The following is a 20,507-nucleotide window of genomic DNA, read 5'->3' on the forward strand; positions in this document are numbered from 1 at the left end:
TCATTTGCGTATTTGGCCACACCCCTGACACCAAGCCAGCTGGAACTGCATTCCTGTGCATTCTTGCTATAAAAAAAAAACCCTGGCTATAACAATATGTCAAATTACTGCTTTAAAAAATGAAAAAGCTCCTAGTGGCCTGTGGAGAAATGCCATCTTAGTTAATGTTGGTGCTTCGTTGGAAGGGAACATTAAACTACTAAAGCAGGCTTTGGCCTAGCCTCCCTCCATCCCCTCCTTCCTTCCAGAGTTAAACCAGCGCCTCTAGGGGGAAAGCCTCCTAGAGGGGCAGGAAGTTCTTTTGTTCTTTTTATTTGAGTTAGGCAGGAAAAGGCCAGTTCTCAGCTGGCGCTCAAAGGAAGAGGTTGCCAGTGTGGGGGCTCCTGCCTGTGGGAGAGGCCTACTCAAGAGGAAAAGGACCCCAGGCAGTCAGACCAAGTAAGTCATCCACAAGGCAGGGCAAGTTTAGACCAGGGACAGTAGGATGCGTTTAAATCCACCTTTTATTTGTCATGCTGGTTGCTGCGCGGGTGCTGTGCTGTGCTAAACTTTTACATGCAACTGTTTTTGTTTAGTTTTTCTTTTCTTTTCTTTTTCTCTTTTAATTAAATATTTTTACTGTTTTGAATGCTGGCAGTCAAACTCTATACCACATAGATCCCCAACCGCTTTAGACCGCGCTTTATGAAGGGGGCCCCAGGGAAAAGGGGGAAGGTCTGTGGTTGGATAAGGTGCCAATCCTCCAGGGGTTCCCCGAAGAAGTGCTGTGGTCTCTGTGATACCCAAGTACAGGGTGGCAGAGGACCTTGAGGCCTGGCTTCAGAGCTGGAGAGGGGGATTGGGAGTCCTGTTCCTCTCAATCCGAACCCCTAGACTGAGCAGGTGGTGGCAGTGAGCCCAAGTGGCTGAAGGAGAAATAGCTCCCTCCAGGAGTTGGCGACTCAATAGGGAGTTGACGGGACCGGGTCTGAAGGCAGAATTGGGCGGTTCCATCACATGGCCCTTGGAAGATGGCCTCCATGAGGGACTAGGACATGAAAGAAGCAAGGAAATCTACCATGTTTAATCTTCATTACTATTGCAAAGCAGGGGTGGAATTCTAGCAGGAGCTCTTTTGCATATTAGGCTACACACCCCTGATGTAGCCAATCCTCCAAGAGCTTACAAGGCTCTTTTTTGTAAGCTCTTGGAGAATTGGCTGCATCAGGGGTGTGTGGCCTAATATGCAAAGGAGCTCCTGCTAGAATTCCACCCCTGCTGCAAAGTATTGGCAGCTGCAATAGCTACGGAAAAATCATATAAGTATGTCCCCCAAATAGCCTGTAGACTCCTGGTGCCAAATTCTGCTTCAGAGTCCATACTTGTATATGGAATCTCTGGACTTGTCAAAACCCTGTACAGATCCCTTTCTTTGCATACTTATCTAATGCCTTCTCTCTTTTCTCTTGCAGGGATGTCCTTGCTCCGTGGACTCATCTAGATCTGTATCTAGCAGATTCAGGATTGTCCTTTCCTTCCTTGAGCTACACCCCAGTCTCTGGGTGGTCAAAGGGACTCATCGGGGGACAGCACGATGTCCTGCTTCCCACTCTGTGTACTGTTGGTGCTGTTCCTGCAGGGGTCACTGGCTGGCTCCCACACCTGTCCCCCACAATGTGTCTGTGAGACTCGTCCATGGTTCACCCCCCAGTCAGTCTACCATGAGGCCCGCACGGTGGATTGCAATGACCTGCTGCTGACTCAAGTCCCCAACAATCTCTCCTCGGACACACAAGTTCTTCTGCTGCAGAGCAACAAGATATCCATAGTCCACGGGGAGCTTCAGCACCTGTCCAACCTGACAGAGCTCGACCTGTCACAGAACCACTTCTCCAGAATTAGCGATGCCGGGCTGGCGAACCTCTCCCGCCTCATTACTCTTTACCTGGAGGAAAACCAGGTGGAGGAACTGCCTGACCACTGCTTGAGTGACCTGGCCTCTCTCGAGGAACTTTACATAAACCACAACCGCATCTCCTCCATTGAGCCCCTGGCATTTGCCGGCTTGACCAGTCTGCTGCGGTTGCACCTCAACGCCAATCGTCTCCAAGCCATCGACTACCGCTGGTTCCTCTCCCTCCCCAACTTGGAGATCCTGATGATTGGAGAGAATCCCATCTCCCAACTACAAGCCGGTAGCTTCCGGCCGCTGGGACGGCTTCACAGCCTCGTCTTGGCTGGGATGGAGCTAAGGGAGATCCCCTCAGATGCTTTCCAAGGGCTGGACTACCTGGAGAGTTTGTCCTTCTTTGATAATCACCTGACACATGTCCCCACTGGGGCCCTGAAAAGTCTGCCTCTCTTGAAGTTCCTGGATCTCAACAAGAACCCTATCATGGAGGTACAGGCAGGGGACTTCCAGGACATGCTACACCTGGAGGAATTAAGCCTCAACGGCATGGAGGAACTGACGGGCGTTCACAAAGGTGCTTTTGAAAACCTTCCAGAGCTGGCGAAACTCGAACTGTGCAACAACCCACGTCTCTCCTACTTGCACCCCAGTGCATTCCAGGAAGTTCCCGCTCTTCGCACTTTGCTTGCTAGCAATACAGCCCTCAGTCTCCTCCCCCTAGGGGTGACAGATGACTTGCCCGCCTTGGCTGAACTCAGTCTTTATGGGAACCCACTGCGCTGCGATTGTCCAGAGGCCTGGCAACCATTAGCCACAGGGAGCATACGGCTGATTGAGTCCCAGAGTACTCTCTGCGGCTCACCTCTAATGGCTGCAGGACAACAACTCCAGGAAGCCCTGAAAAATGGAATGGTAGGAGTTTGCTTGCCGGACATCTCCTCCAGAGGTCTTCCAGAGCAATTGGAAGTACCCTCAGGCTCGACAGTAGCTTTGGATTGCCAGGTCAGCTCAGAACCACCAGCACAACTCCACTGGATAACACCATCTGGGGAAAAAGTAACCACGGGGAAAGGGAAGATGCACCTGAGGGTAGGGGGAACCCTAGAGATAACCTCGATCAGTCCAGGAGACTCCGGAATCTACACTTGTGTGGCATGGAATGGACTGGGCTCTACCAGTCGAACCGTGGCCGTGGCTGTGATCAGTGAAAGACCCATCACCCCTGCCAGGCTGCTGGTCCTTGCTAAGAAGGTACAGTCACATTTCGTGGTGGTGGAGTGGACGACATCCTTTTCAGACGGGCAGGGAAGTGAGAGGGGTGGTGGGTCAGCGACTTCCCAGCCACCTCTTCCTTCGCCGTGGTCTTCAGCGACCATGCGCATCCATAACCCCCACTTGAGCTACACGGCACGAGTCCCAGTGGGTATCCGGGAATTCAACCTCACACACTTGCAGCCTGCCACCCGTTATGAGATTTGCCTCACTGTCATGTCTTCCATCCCCAAGGCCTCAGAGACTGGTGGCTACACCGATGTTCCCCCATCTTTAACCGTCTCCACAGGCTCTTTAGCATCTTCCACGAGTTCTTCCACAATAGGTGCTTCTCTGGGGTCACTGGCAACCCCCAAAGAGTCTTCAACATCTCCCAGGGGTCGCCTGGCAGCTATGCTTTCCTTAGCAACTTCGAAAGGCTCCTCCGCACCTCCTACAGACTCCTCGACCGTCTCCACCTTTACGCTGCCCCTTCTACACCTGCCCCGCATGCAGCACTCTTGCCTCAACGTCACCACCAAGGAAGCTTCGCTTTCCGTGGAACAGATGGGTGGGTGGGCTGGTGGGGCGGCCCTGGCTGCCGTCACCGGCTCCTTGTTAGCCGCCCTGAGCGCCGTACTTTTGCTCCTCTATGCCTCGCGGCGACTCAAGGAAAAAGGATGCCGCCATTCCCTGAAGAAGTACATGCAGCACGCGGCTGCCATTCCACTCAATGAGGTCTATCCACCGCTGATCAGCTTGTGGGACGCTGAGGGAGACCCGCCCACACCGATGGCACCGCTTTCGCAACTGGCTCCGCCCACACCGATGCCTCCCACCACCGTAGGACACTCTCTGCTGCTGTCGCCTCCTGCTAGCCAGATCGATACATCAAAGACGTATCTATGGCAGCAGCCATGAACGAGATACGAGACAAGCAGGCCCACAATGCCTCTGACTCCGGCCACTGGCAGGAAACCTCCCCTCCCCACAGATTTTAGGGTTATAGGAGTGAGGCTTCCAGGCCTTTCCCAGACAATGTCCTTGCCTCCCACCTTACCCCCTTGCACATCCATGCGCACCACCATATAGGGAGCACCCGTATCAGAGGGGTGTTTTTAGCCAAGGCCTCACTGTGTAGTTGTAGCCAAATTGGGAGGGGACTATCAGGTGGATGACAGGGCCCCTGGGACAGTGTAGCCCCTGGGGGGCATGGAAAACACAAAAAAAGTTTTGAATAAAGTTGTTGAGTTGGAGAATGCTGAGAGTGTTTGGATGTATTCCTTGGGGATGGAATACGGAAACTGACACGGGGGTAAGAAACAGCTTCACAGAGTAATGGAATGAATCCATTTTACCTCAGAGTGAACACACATTGCTTATCCAAAACAAACTAAAAAAAGGTTGAGATATTGCCCTCTAGTGGTCATATGAGAAGTAGCTGACCAAGTTCTCTTGCAGTGACTCATGAATGCTCATCCCCTGCCACAAATATTGTGAGTCGTTAAGGTGTTACTGGACTCTTGCTGTTTTCTGCTGCTACAGACAGACCGACAAGGCTACTCATCTTGATCTTGCTGGCCTGCGTGTGTGCATGAAAAGTCCAAAATATGATTGAAATGTGGAATTCGCTGCCAAAGGATACAGTGATGTTTACAGAAATAAACAGCTTTAAAAGGAGATTAGATAGATTCATGGAGGATGAGTCTATCAATAGCTACTGGCCATGGGGACTGAGATTCAGCCACCTCCTCCTTTGCCATGGTCCTCAGTCTCCATGCCCTGTTGTTGGACTTCCAGAGGAACTGATTGACCGCGTGAAACAGGATGCTGAACTGGAAACTGTCTAATCCAGCAGAACCGTTTTCGCACACAGCTCACCTCTCAGTCACAATCCTGTTCCCTCCGCAGCATTTGGTCGGATTTCCCACCATCTGCGCCGAAGTTACAGGAAGTGCCGCAGCTTTTGAGTAGCAAACGTAAACCGCTAAAACCCAGTTTACGTTTGCTACACAAAAGCCGCGGCACTTCCTGTAACTCCGGCGCAGATGGTGGGAAATTTGACAGACGCTGCGGAGGGAACAGGATTGTGACTGCGAGGTAAGCTGTGTGCGAAAACGGTCGTGGTTTACCATTGCATGCCTCTGTGCAGCAAACCTGGACTTCCTTAGCGGTAGAAAAGAGCGAGAATCCATTAACATCTTAAAGACTAACAAAATTTGTGTGAGGGGATGAGCTTTTGTGAGGCAGGCAATGGCAAACCACGTATGAATTCCTCTTGCTTCAAAACCCTGTGAGGTTACATATGTTGGCTGGAACTTGATGGCACTTTCCACCACCATGGGAAAAGCCCCTTCATTTTCAGCAACATTATATCATATCCAAGTTTGGGGAGCCATAACAACAAAGACTCTGGAGCAATGTGCCCTCTAAGCTGTGAGCAAAAATTATACTTTGTGAGCTGCTGGTTGTGAGCTCCTGCAGAAATTACTGTGCTCTGGGGTCATCCTTCCTGAGCTAAGACAAAAATGTGTGAACTGGAGGCTAAAAAACTGGGAGCTAGCCAGGCCCGTAGGCAGAAAATTTTAAGTGGGGGGGAGGCCCAGGGAATAAAATTTTAGGTGGAGGGGCCCTGGGGGTGAAAATGACGTTACACACTTTAAAAATAAATTAAAAGGGAGAGTGGCGGTGGCAACAAGGGTGGTGAGAGCAGCGGGGAGAGCAGGGGGCAGTAAAAATGGGGTGGGGAGAGCGGGGGAGGTGAAAACGGGGCAGAGAGAGCAGAGTGCAGAGAAAATGGGCAGCAGGGAGAGTGAGGGGTGGCAAAAATAGGCGGCGAGAGCAGGGGGGATAGCAGGGGAGGCAAAAACGCGGCAGCGAGAACAGCAGGGAAAGTGAAAACGGGCAGTGAGGAGAGCAGGAGAGGCAAAAACAGCGGTGGGGAGGGCAGGGGAGGCAAAAACAGAGGAAGCAAGAGTGCAGGGAGAGTGGTGGGGAAAGGAGGGGTCATACAAGTGGAAGGAAGGTTGGGTGGAGTAGCCTCCCCCCCTGTAGCTACGGGCTTGGAGCTAGCTCCCACTAACTCAGCTTAGAGGGAACCCTGGTCTGGAGCTGAGCCTGACTCAGATGAAACCCTCAACCTGTCTTGTGTCTTGCTGCCTTCTGGATACGTCCAACCAAACCCCATCGCTATCTTTGCCTGACTAGGATGCAAGGCTGGCCCTTGCCTAGGGCACTGGCTTTCTGGTGGTGCCAAACTGGGCTTTTCATTTTCCCCACAATTCATCTGTTTTTGAAAATTGGTTATCAGTGCTGGGGGGAGGGGGGGCACCAGAAGCTAGCCTTGCCTAGGATGTCAGACAGCCTACAGCTGGCACAGCTAGGATGAAGGTTTTCAGCAGCCAGACTTACCTCTACCTTATCAATATTGTAGGGTTACCAGCTCTGGGGTTACGAAATTCCTTGAGATTTGGGGGTGGAGCCTGGAGACAGCAGGGTTTATAAAGGGGAGGGACCTCAGTGGGCTATAATACCATAGAGTCCACCCTCCAAACTAGCCATTTCCTCCAGGGGAACTCATCTGTGTCATCTGGAGATCAACTGAAAGCCACAGGTAAACTGGAAAATACTCTGTCCATCTCTTCTCTGGAAGGATTTTTGCTGTTGGAAGACATTCATTTGAACATGTTTCTGATATTCAAGCACGGAACAAGGCAAAGTAAAGACTGGAGGATGTATCTATCCTGTGCAGAGCAAATATTGTAATGCCCTTGTGGCAGCGAAGCCTCACAAGTTGATGGGTTGAGACGGGGTGATAGCATGGAAGCTAAGGATGCTGCTGAACAATTGAGAACACAAGTGCCAATGCTTGCGGTCCCGTTTCTATGAGGGAAAGGGAAGTTGTCTGTCTGGTTGAGATTAAATTACAACATGGGATATAAATTCAAAAAGAGCTTTAAGGGGTAAGGCCAGGGCTTCTTTTCTGCCAGAGCCCACAGCAGCAGAGCACCACCTGGGCTGGCCAGGGGTCTGGCTGGCCTGACCCACCATGCGGCAGTCACATGCTCCCAGGCCAGGAAGTGCAGTCTAATATGCAAACAGGACTGCAAAGCCCCCGGGCTGGGTGGAGGTTCTCCCACCTGCAAGGTTCCCAACCCACCAGCCCATGTTAGGACGGCAGGGGGAACCTCCCCGACGTCGCCAGCGCGATGACGTCATCACGTCGACAATGTCACATGCCAGCCACTCTAGGCATTTCCAGGAAAACTCTATGGTTTTCCTGGATACTCTAACATTTTGGAAAGGAAAACTCTATGGTACAATAGAGCATCTGGGAAAACCATAGTGTTTTCCTGGAACTGCCTAGAGCGGCTGGTGTGCGTCACCAGCCTGATTATGTCATTGTGGGTGACGTCATCGTGCCGCGCATGCAAAGTGTGCATGAAAACAGTCCCCCACCAGAGGACACAAGGGACTTGGCAACTCTATATGCCAGGGGTGGCCAACGGTAGCTCTCCAGATGTTTTGCCTACAACTCCCATCAGCCCCAGCCAGCATGGCCAATGGCTGGGGCTGATGGGAGTTGTAGGCAAAAAACATCTGGAGAGCTACCATTGGCCACCCCTGCTATATGCAAATAACAAATCTACAAAAAAAGCACTGCGAAAGGCTGTGAGAAGTTAAGAGGAAGGAAACCAGGAGTCTATATGGGTAAAGGAAAGGTGCCATGTATCACCAGATGAAGCAACCAGAAAGAAGGGTAGATGGAAGAGAAATGGGCTAGGGAAAACATCAGAAAAACTAAAGAAAGGGCTCCAAAGAAACCTCATCGGTCAGGAAGAGAAAAGGTGGATTTAAAAAATTAGGTTATACACACACCAAGCTTCCTCACGGTGGGTCAGGCCACTGGTCGATCAAGATCAGTATTACCTAATCCAGGAGTTGCCAACCTTTTTGAGCCTGTGAGCAGATTTGGAATTTTGGCAGGGGTTAGTCAGCCCAAAAATGGCTTCCGCAAGAGGTAGTGTCAAATCCTACATGGTTTCCACAGGAGGCAATGCCAAACGGAATACCTCCTGGGAAAAAGGGAAAACCTGTAGAGGGAGCAGAACCGCTAAGACGCCCAGGTGCTGATCCATTTTTCTGATCTTCCCGTGAAAACACTTTTCATTTGAATGGAAGCAGCCAGTGACAAGTCCTGATTGGCGATGGCCCCACCTGCTTTCTGAAAAGCTCAGTGGGCACCAAAGAAGTATTGGAAGGCACAATGGTGCCCACGGGCATCATGTTAAAGAACCTTAGTGTGATGGGCAGCGGCTTTCCAGAATCTCAGATGAAAGGTTTTCACATCACTTGCTACCAGCTCCCCTTAACCAAAGTGCCTGGGATTGAACCTGGAACCTCCTGTTTCTCTGCACACACAAAATGATGCTCTGCCACTGAGCCACAGCCCCACCTCAAAGCAAAACTAGCTGAAACACTCATAGAACTGATGAAAGGAGACTCTTTAGAACAGGGCCAAAGCCCAACTTAAAGTTCTAGATTAGGAGAGAGCTGTGTATTATCAGCAGGAAGGGAAAGTGGCAAGAAAAAGGAGGTTTGAGCCAAGATTCTGCTGTGCCCGTTGAGAGTTGTACAGAGGAGGAAGTCAGCCTGGAAGCTTTCATCTCTGCAGCACTGTAGCAATTAGCGTTGCCAGCCTCCAGCAGTGCCTGGAGATCTCCAAGAATCACAATTCATCTCCAGACCACGAAGATCAGTTTCCCTGTAGCCAGTGGTTGCTTTGGAGGGCGGACTCTATGGCATTATAACAATGTTGGGAGTCCGGTAACACCTTAAAGACCAATAGAGTTTTATTCAGAACGTAAGCTTTCGTGTGCATGCACACTTCATCAGGCAATGAAATAGGGTACACTGAGCAGAGTTACATGTAGCTGATGGGCAGCGGTTAAGCATCAAGATAGTACCAAGTTTTGCGTGTTTAAACACTGCCCATCAGCTATATGCAACTCTGCTCACTGTACTCCGTTTCACTGTCTGATGAAGTATGCATGCACACGAAAGCTTACATTCTGAATAAAACTTGGCTGGTCTTAAAGGTGCTACTGGACTCCAGCTTTGTTCTACTGCTTCAGACCAACACGGCTGCCCACCTGGATCTATCTCTATGGCCAGGGCCGGCCCTGTCATTAGGCAAACTAGGAGATTGCCTAGGGCGCTTGCCTTCTGGGGGCTCCAAACTGGGCACCCCCATGTGACTCGGTGATGTTATCAATGCAGGGGGAGTTAGCCTGACCTAGGGTGGTAGACAGTCTAGGGCCGGCCCTGTCTATGGCATTATGTCCTGCTGAGCTCCCTCCCCAAATCCAATCCTCCTAGGATCACCAGCTCCGAGTTGGGAAATACCCGGAGCTTTTGTGGGTGGAGCCTGAGGAAGGCGGGGCTTGGGGAGGGGAAGGACTTCAATGGGATAGAATGTCACAGAGTCCCCCTTCCAAAGCAGCCATTTTCTTCAGGGGAACTGATCTTTTTTGTCCAAAGATCAGTTGTAATCCCAAGCAATGTTCCCTCTAAGCTGCAGAGTCTTGTGAGCAAAAATTCTATTTTGTGAGCTACTGGCATTAAAGTTGTGAGCTCCTGCATAAATTATTGTGCTCTGGGGTGGGTCCTCCTTCCTGAGCTAAGACAAAAATGTCTGAGCTGGAGGCTAAAAATCTATGAGCAAGCTCACACTAACTCAGCGTAGAGAGAACTCTGATCCCAAGAGCTCTCCAGCCACCACCTAGAGGCGAGCAGCCCTACTCCCTCCCCAAGCTCCCCCACCCAACCCAATTGTTGGCAACCTTGCCCCCTAATCACAGATCAGCGTGGAGAGATCTGGCGAGGGTGCATTAAAAAAGTAAAGGTAGTCCCTGTGCAAGCACCAGTCATTTCCGACTCTGGGGTGACAATTTATGGGGTGGTTTGCCACTGCCTTCCCCAGTCATCTACAGCTTATCCCCAGCAAGCTGGGTACTCAATTTACCAACCTCGGAAGGATGGGAGGCTGAGTCAACCTCGAGCCAGCTAACTGAACCCAGCTTCTGCCAGGATCGAACTCAGGTTGTGAGCAGAGCTTGGACTGCATACTGCAGCTGACCACTCTGCACCGCGGGACTCTTCAGGGTGCGTTAAAGGTAAAGGTAGTCCCCTGTGCAAGCACCAGTCGTTTCCGACTCTGGGGTGATGTCGCATCACGTTTTCATGACAGACTTTTTATGGGGTGGTTTGGCATTGCCTTCTCCAGTCCTCTACACTTGACCCCCAGCAAGCTGGGTACTCATTTTACAGACCTCAGAAGGATGGAAGGCTGAGTCAACCTCGAGCCGGCTACCTGAACCCAGCTTCGGCCAGGATCAAACTCAGGTCGTGAACAGAGCTTGGACTGCAATACTGCAGCTCACCACTCTGCAACACGGGGCTCTTCAGGGTGCATTACCAGCTTCCAAAAGCATGTCCTCTTAGCAGAAGAAATTACAGGGGAGACAACTGAGGGTGCAGGAGCAGGAGGGAGGGAGGGGCCCAGGAGAGAAGCAGGGTTTTTTTTTTCATCTCTGCAGCCAAATTTGGTATCCACCCAACACTGGCACAGGCCCGAAATACCTCCGGATGAATTAAAGAACAAAGAAACGAGTGCAGCAGCAGCTATGAATTTGTGCTCATTTCGGAAGCGAGAAACTAATGAGCCTCTGGAGGAATGGAAGGGGAGGAGGAGCAAGAAAACCCTGCAGGCTTAGAATGGCCAACTTTTCCCATTATGCACGGCTCCTCTCCTGCAAACAATGGCATGACAAGCAAAAATCCAACCTGTGAAGCGGTTCTCATTATGCTTGGCAGGGAGAGCTGCACCCATTGATTTTCTACCATTAGCTCAGCAGGAATTTTGCCCTGGAATAAAGAAAAGAAAAAAGGGTTGCCAAGTCCAATTCAAGAAATACCTGGGGACTTCGGGGGTGGAGCCAGGAGACTTTGGGGGTGGAGCCAGGAGCAAGGTTGTGACAAGCACAATTGAACTCCAAAGGAAGTTCTGGCCATCACTTTTCAAGGGACCGCACGCCTTTTAAATGCCTTCCCTCCACTGGAAATAATGAAGGATAGGGGTACCTTCTTTGGGGGCTCATAGAATTTAACCCCCTGGTCCAATCCTTTTGAAACTTGAAGAGTATTTTGGAGAGAGGCACCGGATGTGATGCTGAAAATGGGGTGCCTCTACCTCAAAAAAACAGCCGCTGCAGAGCCCCAGATACCTGTGGATCAACTCTCCATTATACTCTATCGAAATTGGTCTTCATAGAGAATAATGGAGTACCCAGGAGACATTCCCCTCCCACACACACACTTTCTGATGATCCTGAAGCAGACGGGAGGAGAGGAGGGGCCCAGGAGAGGAGCAGGGTTTTTTCATCTCTGCAGCCAAATTCGGTATCCACCCACACATTCCGCCAGCACTGGCACAGGCCCGAAATACCTTCGCATGAATTAAAGAACTCCAAATCGGGGGATCCCCTGCCCCCACCTGGGGATTGGCAACCCTAGTTAGCAGTCCTAACGAAGCCTAATGTTAAACAGGGATCCCCAACATAGTGCCCCCCAACACCTTTCCTGGCAACCGCGAAGTGCTTCAGGGATGCCAGTTGAGGCCTGTAGAGGCTCCCGAATTACAGCTCACCTCCAGACTACAGAGATTAGCTCCCCTGGAGGACATGGCTGCTTTGGAAGGTGGACACTAGGGCACGGGTGTCAAACTCATTTGTCATGAGGGCCGGATCTGACATAAATGAGACCTTGTTGGGCCGGGCCACGTAGGCTTGCCAATCCCCAGGTCCCAGCGGGGGTTCTTCCGCTTTCCCAGGCTTCTTCCCGCCCCCAGTCAGCTGGTCAGTGGGGGGAAGCCCCGCCCCCAGAGGACCATGTGCCTTTTCACCTCCGGAGGCTTCAGTCTCCGATTGAAAGGCTTCCTCTTGGGATGGTGTGTCTGTGTTACTTGGCAGCAACTCATGTTGGCAGAAACTCATGAGTAGAGAGGCCAATCCCTTGCTTCAGAGTCACCAGAAATGGGAGGGGGGAGGGAGGGAAATGTCTGTTGAGCACTTCATTATTCCCTATGTGGAGATCGATTCTCATAGAGTATAATGGGGAATTGATCTAGAGGTTTCGGGGGCTCTGGGGAGCTGTTTTTTGAGGTAGAGGCACCAAATTTTCAGTATAGTATCTAGTGCCTCTCCCCAAAGTACCCCCCAAGTTTCAAAATGATTGGACCAGGGGGTCCAATTCTATGAGCCCCAAAAGAAGGTGCCCCTATCCTTCATTATTTCCTACGGAAGGAAGACATTTAAAAAGGTGTGCTGTCCCTTTAAATGTGATGGCCAGAACTCCCTTGGAGTTCAATTATGCTTATAATCATGGTATGCACCATGTCCTGTGAGCTGCCCTGAGCCTGCCTCGGCGGGGAGGGCGGGATATAAATAAAAAAAATATTATTAGATCACGCAGTCTACTTTATTGGTGACTACATACTACACAGAGGCAGCATGGCGGGGCCAAGACCCCGCTTATGTACACCCCCAATAAGCCCCCCTCCCCCCGTCCATACCAAATCACAGCAGTCAAGCTTCGTGCTATGACCGCTCATTGGTTGTTGTACAGAGTTCCATTCCTCAGAGTTGTTAGGGGCAGACCCGCAGTTTCCTGGATGCCCGCAAAACTGAGTAAAATCAGTGCAATCACTTCACGTTGCCAACCAACTCAGTACATAACACTGCAGTACTGCAGTCCTAAGCTCTACTCATGACCTGAGTTCGATCCCAGCAGAAGCTGGGTTCAGGTTGCCGGCTCAAGGTTGACTCAGCCTTCCATCCTTCCGAGGTCAGTAAAATGAGTACCCAGCTTGCTGGGGGGAAAGTGTAGATGACTGGGGAAGGCAATGGCAAACCACCCCATAAAACGTCTGCCGTGAAAATGTCACCCCAGAGTCAGAAACGACTGGCGCTTGCACAGGGGATTACCTTTACCTTTTTTTTTCCAAACCCCAACACCATGTTAAAGGAAAAGGCAAAGCTCTAACTAGCTATTGCCTCACCCTGAGGTTAGTGGCAAAAGATTAAACAAACCAGAGTCTTCAGGAACTCCCTCCTGGGATGGTCCGACCACCTTCCAGGGTTGAGTTTAAACATCGTCCAACTGACCCTCAGGTCACTGATACGCCTTGGCTTCACCCATCGACAAGAGCTTCTGGAGCTACTGTTAGGAGAAAAGGACTCTCCTTTTCTAACCACCAGCCTTCATTAGCATCTGGAACTAGTCACCTGCAGCTGGTGGCCCCACCCTGTGGCTATAACACCAAGGGAGGCATCCTGAAAGACTTAAATCAATTTTAAAACGTGCCCCTAACACTACACCTAGCAAAGGCCAAAGAAATTATGAGGGTTTCAGGGGGAATGAACCATGATTGTTTGGTAAACAAAAGAACAGGTAAGAAAATGCAGGTAAGAGGAGGAGGAAGAAGAAGAAGAGGAGGAGGAGGAGAAGATTGAATTTATACCCTACCCTCCATTTGAAGTCTTAGAGTGGCTTATCTTCTCCTTCCCTTCCTCTCCCCACAACAGACACCCTGTGAGGCAGGTGGGGCTGAGAGAGCTCTGAGAGAACTGCTCTTGAGAGAAGAGCTCTGAGAAAACTGTGACTAATCCAGGGTCACACCAGCAGGCTTCATGTGGAGGAGTCGAGGATCCAACCCAGTTCTCCAGTTTGAACAAGTTCATTCTTACAGATATCTAGGCATCTATTTTGACGCTCGATTGACATGGGAAGTTGGCCGCTTCTGTCTGTGCCCTCGAAGAAATTTTATTTTACAAAAGGTAGACAGTCTTTTCCAGCATTGCTCAAATCATCTAATTCCAAGGTCTTTCTTACAGCCCTATATGGAGCATTGTTGTGGCTAAAGATCTTGAGAGGGTGCAAACCAGCTTTGTCCAAATCATCTTGGGAATTCCTAATTGTGTCTCCATCTCAGTAATTAGATTAGAAATTGGACTGTGCTCCTTAATCCATCACACGGAAATACGCCATTAAGATGTGGTTAAAAAGATTCTTATGAGAACTGCCAAGTGAACTAATACATCTATTGAAGCAAGACTTATTTTTATCATCGAGTGCTAATGCCTTCTTTGTCAAATTGTGTGAACTGGGATTTTCATGAGATGATAACCAATTTAATTACAATTTAGACCACCTCTTGAAAATATTAACAAATCCCTGACAAGGATAGTCCAGGCAAGCCTGATCTTGCCAGATCTCAGAAGCTAAGTAGTGTCAACTGTGGTTAGTGCTTGGATGGGAGACTGCCCTTGGAATTACCCAGCTGAAAGACAGGGGCAGGCTTTATTCAGCCACCTCCCTGAATAACCTCCAGACCCCTAGTACAGGTCAGTCACCAGAGGCTGACGTGACTTTCTGGTGCAGACGCACACATACCCAAACAGGCATTTAATTCTTTTGGTAAGTTTTAATTCACTCCCTACAGTCAAATACACAAGTATTCCCAGGACCAGAGGTGACCAAATTAGCTTAACATAGGAGGCACAGAGAATAATCATCAGATATTTAAGAGCTGCGAGACATGAAAATCAGATGTTTGAGAGCCAGGAAGGAGGGAGGGAAGGAGAGGTGGAAAGAAACAACTAATTTTAAATGCATCTTGCAAGCTACCCATATCCTTCCCATATTCCCTACAGAGGCCGATTCCCACAGGGTATAATGGAAAATTGATCTGTGGGTATCTGGGGCTCGGGGGGGGGGCTTTTTTTTTAGGTAGAAGTTCCAGATTTGCAGCATAGCATCTAGTGCTTCTCCTCAACCCCCCCACCAAAGTTTCAAAATGATTGGACCAGGGGGTCCAATTCTATGATCCCAAAAAGAAGGTGCTCCTATCCTTCATTATTCCAAATGGAGGGAAGGCATTTAAAAGGAGTGTGGTTCCTTTGAATGGGATGGCCAGCACTCCCTTTGGAGTTCAGCTGTGCTTGTCACACCCTTGCTCCTGGCTTCACCCCCAAAGCCTCCTGGCCCCACCTCCAAAGTCCCCAGATATTTCTTGAGTCGGACTTGGCAACCCTGCTGCTGACAAAGCAACTTCAAAAAATCTAAACGGCCTATCATCTCTCCAGTGATTAACCAGAAGCCTGCTGGGCAAAGGTCCCACATGGCTACGATGCCCACTTTCCAAAAATGGTTGGTGGACACCAGTTAAGTTGTTGACAGGAACCATGGCCTGCACTCACGGGCACAGTGCTGGGGACTCTAGATCTAAATAGCTCCCTGAACTGGTCCACTGTGCAAGGGTTGGAAATACAAAAGTATAACTTCCAATTTTTTCAGTGTATGACTCTGCCTTACACTGAAATCAGACTATTGGTCTTATCTCAGATAGTTTTATCTACTCTGACTGGCACAAACTCTCTAGGTTTACCAGTTTGGTGTAGTGGTTAAGTGTGCAGACTCTTATCTGGGAGAACCGGGTTTGATTCCCCACTCCTCCACTTGCACCTGCTAGCATGGCCTTGGGTCAGCCATAGCTCTGGCAGAGCTTGTCCTTGAAAGGGCAGCTGCTGTGAGAGTCCTCTCAGCCCCACCCACCTCACAGGGTGTCTGTTGTGGGGGAGGAAGATGAAGATGAAGATATTGGATTTATATCCCGCCCTCCACTCCGAAGAGTCTCAGAGCAGCTCACAATCTCCTTTACCTTCCTCCCCCACAACAGACACCCTGTGAGGTGGGTGGGGCTGAGAGGGCTCTCACAGCAGCTGCCCTTTCAAGGACAACCTCTGCCAGAGCTATGGCTGACCCAAGGCCATTCCAACAGCTGCAAGTGGAGGAGTGGGGAATCAAACCCGGTTCTCCCAGATAAGACTCCGCACACTTAACCACTACACGAACTGGTTCTCCTGGATAAAAGAGATTGTGAGCCACTCTGAGACTCTGAGCGGAGGGCAGGATATAAATCCAATATCTTCCTCTTCTAGGGCAGGGGTGTCGAACTCATTTGTCATGAGGGCTGGATCTGACATAAATGACACCTTGTCGGGCCGGGCCATGTTGGACTGGGCCATATGTGTACCTATTTAAGATTAGGCAGGAGAGCTATAAACTTTATAAAGGACACAAACACAATTAAATATTTTTTAAAAGACTTAAAACATGCATAAAACATTAGCATCCATTGGTCTTCACAGGGCTTTCTTTGTATTTCTCCCATGGGATTCAGGGAACTGGGCAAAGGAAGCTCTGGCTCTTTCCTTCCTTCCCCAGGGGACCAGGAGGGGGAGAAGCCTCAGCCAATGGAGAAAATGGAGGTTTTGCTTTGTAGCTCCTGTGCAATTGAGCAAGTCTTGCAAAGCAAGCTGTTACACAGAAGAAAGCAAGAGAGAGGGAGAAGGAAACAGATGACAGCCAGTTGCTTGGGGGCCTGATAGGAGCCCTTTGGGGGTCTGATTCGGCCCCCAAGCCAGCTGTTTGACACCCCTGCTCTAGGGTCTCTGATGGAGGTTCTTTCACAGCATCTACTACTGGTTCCTTTTAGCTGGAGATGCTGAGGACTGAACCTGGGACCTTCTGGAAGCAAAGCAGATGCTCTACCACAGAGTGCGGCCTCCACTTTTAAAGTAGACTAATCACCTGTCCCGCACCTACTTGACCTTCCTCATTCCAGCTGTGGCTAAAATTATTTCAAAAGGTCTCCCTCGGACATTTTTTAATCTCTTCTATTGAAGTCAGTGCACTGAAGCATCTCTTCTGAGGTGAAGCAAGTCCCACCTGCACAAATATATGGAGAATTAACAGGATTTACGTCCTCCTAGTAAACAGCATTTAAGGAGCACAACGTTCTCGGCTTCAAAGGCAGGAAGGAAATCAATGCTGCGACAGTTGCCAACTCTTGCCATAAATAGCCAGTTCCTGGGACAGGCCCCGTGGGAAGAAGCCAACCGTCTTTGAAGCTCCGTGAGTGAAACCTGGTGGTCAATTATCCATTCACCTAAAATACAAACATAAAAGGGGTGGGGGGGAGAGACACAGCAACAGGCCCAAGAACCAAAAACCAGTCAGGCCTGGTTCATTGGCTACCCTATCAAGGGCCTAGTTACTCATTAAATGCAAATTCTCCCTCTCCTTGCTATCTCTGTGCTCCAGAACCTTCCATCTCAAAGTGACATTTCCTGATGAAAAAAGGTGGCAGTTTTCCCAGAAAACAAAGAATGTGTTGGGAGTTGTGTAAAGACCAGTTTCCCTTCCGGTATAGCCTCAGTTATAAGGAGAAATCTCCTCAGGTGAGGAAAACAAAAGGCCATTCACGTTGTTAAGCCTTTGTATTCTGGTGCCTCATAGGGACTGTTTGATGAGGGAAGTGGGCAGGGGAGACAAAAGTGAGTCAGAAGATAAAGGTAGTGATTAACAGGCACATTGACCAACCAGTAGAGCATCACCAAACAGGAGTGTGCTAAGCAGTTTCCACACACAGTGTTTCCGCCACTCACTGGTCTGTCAAATATTATATTTTGGATTGTCTAACTCTAACCAGTGTTCCCTCTGAGTTAGTGTGAGCTAGCTCACAATTTTTTAGCCTCCAGCTCACATTTTTGTCTCAGCTCAGGAAAAATGGCCCTAGAGCAAACTAATTTATGCAGCAGCTCACAACTTTAATGCCAGTAGCTCACAAAGTAGAATTTTTGCTCACAAGATTCCACAGCTTAGAGAGAACATTGCTCCTAATCCATATGGATTACTACACATGCATGCATTTTCTGCAAGTTAAGAAGGCAGAACTTAACCTTTTTCCTGTTTGATGTGTTTTCTCTGCACATGCACACCCACTTTTGCAATATTTGCACAACCAGAGATGATTTAGAGGATATTTTTCCTCTAAAGAGTTGATAGGGTCATCTGTCTGCTTGTACCAAGTCTTGCCCCAGACTTAGCCACGGTTCTTCCTCTTTCCAATACTGTGCAGGTACCTCTGGGTATAAATCCACAGTACAGTGACAATGTAATGCAAAGTAGAGTCACTAGGGTTGCCAATCCCCAGGTGGAGGCAGGGGATCCCCCCGTTTGGGGGATCCCCTGCCTCCACCTGGGGATTGGCAACCCTAGTGACTCTACTTTGCACTAGTGACTCTACTTTCTGCTTCAGGGTCATCAGAAAGGGGGGGGATGTCTGCTGGGCACTCCATTTTCCCCTATGGAGACTGATTCCCATAGGAAATAATGGAGAATTGATCCGTGGTTATCTGGAGCTTTTGGGGAGGCTGTTATTTGAGGTAGAGGCACCAAATTTTCAGTATAGCATGCAGTGCCTCTCTCCAGTATACCACCCAAGTTTCAAAAAGATTAGACCAGGGGGTCCAATTCTATGAGCCCCCAAAGAAGGTGCCCCTACCCTTCATTTTTTTCCTATGGAAGGAAGGCATTTTAAAAGGTGTGTGGTCCCTTTAAATGTGATGACCAGAACTCCCTTTGGAGTTCAATTATGCTTGACACACCCTTGCTCCTAGCTCCACTCCCCAAAGTCTCCTGGCTCCACCCCCAAAGTCCCCAGATATTTCTAGAATTGGACTTGGCAACCCTAAGAGTCACACTCTCATGAGATGCAACAAGAAGAGGAGGTTGAGGGGTGACATGATTGCTCTCTTGAAGTATCTGAAGGGCTGTCACTCAGGGAGCTGTTCCTGTTGGCAGCAGAGGCGAGGACTCGCAAGAATGGGTTTCAATTAAGGGCAGGAAGGTACAGGTTGGATATTAGGAAAAACGTTTTTTACAATAAAAGTTGTCCGACGGTGGAATCGGCTACCTAGGGAGGTGGTGAGCTCCCCCCCACACCTTGCAGTCTTCAAACAATGGCTGGACAAACACTTGTCAGGGATGTTCTAGGCTGATCCTGCATTCCACAGGGGGTTGGGCGACATGGCCCGTATAGCTCCTTCCGATGCTGTGATTCTATGATTCTTCTACTTCCCCTGAAGTCAGTGGGGTTAGAAGGGTCTAATGTTGCTTAGTTTAACACACTTAGGCTTCTGGTGAGCCAGACAGGTCCACACACAAGTGTTGTGCCTGCATGCACGTGTACACACCCTGAGGAAATTGGCCTTAAAGCAGAATACACTTCTCCAACCACATTGTTTCATTTGAAGCAACAAAGAAAGAGATGTCCGAGAGACAAACAGAGCTCTGGAAGTGCAAAAGAAAGAGTCAGCCATCCAAGGGATTTTGTTGAAAAATAAATTTATTTACAGGGCAGGATCCCAGAGAGATTCATCATAAAAAATAAAACAGGATCCAAGCCCCAATGCAGAGGTAACCAGAGAGGGACAGTTCCCCATCACCCCTCACTCAGGGACCACAACCAAGCTAAAACAGGAGAAGATCAGGGACCAGGGATCTGCAGTAGATCTACTTCAGCATCTTGCAGGAACCACCTGAGGAGGGAGCTGGGATCTCCAGCGCAGAATCTACTTCAGGCAACCGTGTCAAAGTCCCCCAGTCTTGCCCTGTTCTTCCCGTGTGTCCCAACCAATCCCTGCCAAATTGGCGCTTTGTAGGACCCCAAGTGCCGCTGAGATAGAAAGAGAAATCCTGAACAGCACAGACCCATCAAAACTGGCAGAGTTCCCCAAAATATAACAAGGAAGTGTGTTCAAGAGAGGAAGGCAAAGATGGAGCTCTGTGGAATTCCCTTCTAGAGAGATGGGCTAGACACATGCCCTTAGAATCAGTCAGGGGTGAGAATTCTAGCAGGAGCTCCTTTGCATATTAGGCCACACACCCCTGATGTAGCCAATCCTCCAAGAGCTTAAGCTGTGTGTGGCCTAATATGCAAAGGAGTTCCTGCTAGAATTCCATTCCTGGAATCAGTGATGCCAAACCTCAACCTCACAACCTAGACTGGTGTATGCATGTGTTTGTGTGTGTGTTGGTGTTGTTCTTTGCTGTCAAGTCACAGCTGAAATGGTGATTCTGTAGGGTTTTCAAGGCAATATTCAGAGGTGGTTTGCCATTGCCTGCCTCCACAGCATGATCCTGGTATTCCTTGAATGTCTGCCATCCAAATACTAGCCAGGGCCGACCCTGCTTAGTTTCCGAATTCTTGTGTATCATTTCACCTTTCCTCTAATTACATCTTTCTTCCCCCAGAGTGAGGGCTTTCCCACATTCTTATTTTCCTTGCTTTAAGTTCCTGTTCCTTTGGGAGGACGGCATCTATTCTGCCTGTGTTTTGTTCCCTCTAGTAGCCAATTCAATGTCACACCAGTTTATGTCCAGCATTTTATAAATGCAGTTT

At 49.5% G+C, this 20,507-nt stretch overlaps 1 protein-coding gene across 1 annotated transcript in view; it reads left to right on the forward strand.

Annotated features, from left to right (window-relative positions):
* LOC132581704 (leucine-rich repeat neuronal protein 1-like) overlaps positions 1–4,407 on the forward strand; it is a 46,473-nt gene extending 42,066 nt beyond the window's left edge. Inside the window, exon 2 of the mRNA XM_060253088.1 lies at positions 1,452–4,407. Within this exon, the coding sequence (XP_060109071.1) occupies positions 1,574–4,063 (2,490 nt within the window). The 5' untranslated portion in view covers positions 1,452–1,573 and the 3' untranslated portion in view covers positions 4,064–4,407. The remainder of the gene's footprint in view (positions 1–1,451) is intronic.
* Positions 4,408–20,507: the final 16,100 nt, after the last annotated feature.

This window comes from Heteronotia binoei, chromosome 13 (genome assembly GCF_032191835.1).
Source record: "Heteronotia binoei isolate CCM8104 ecotype False Entrance Well chromosome 13, APGP_CSIRO_Hbin_v1, whole genome shotgun sequence".
Classification (NCBI taxonomy): Eukaryota; Metazoa; Chordata; class Lepidosauria; order Squamata; family Gekkonidae; genus Heteronotia; species Heteronotia binoei.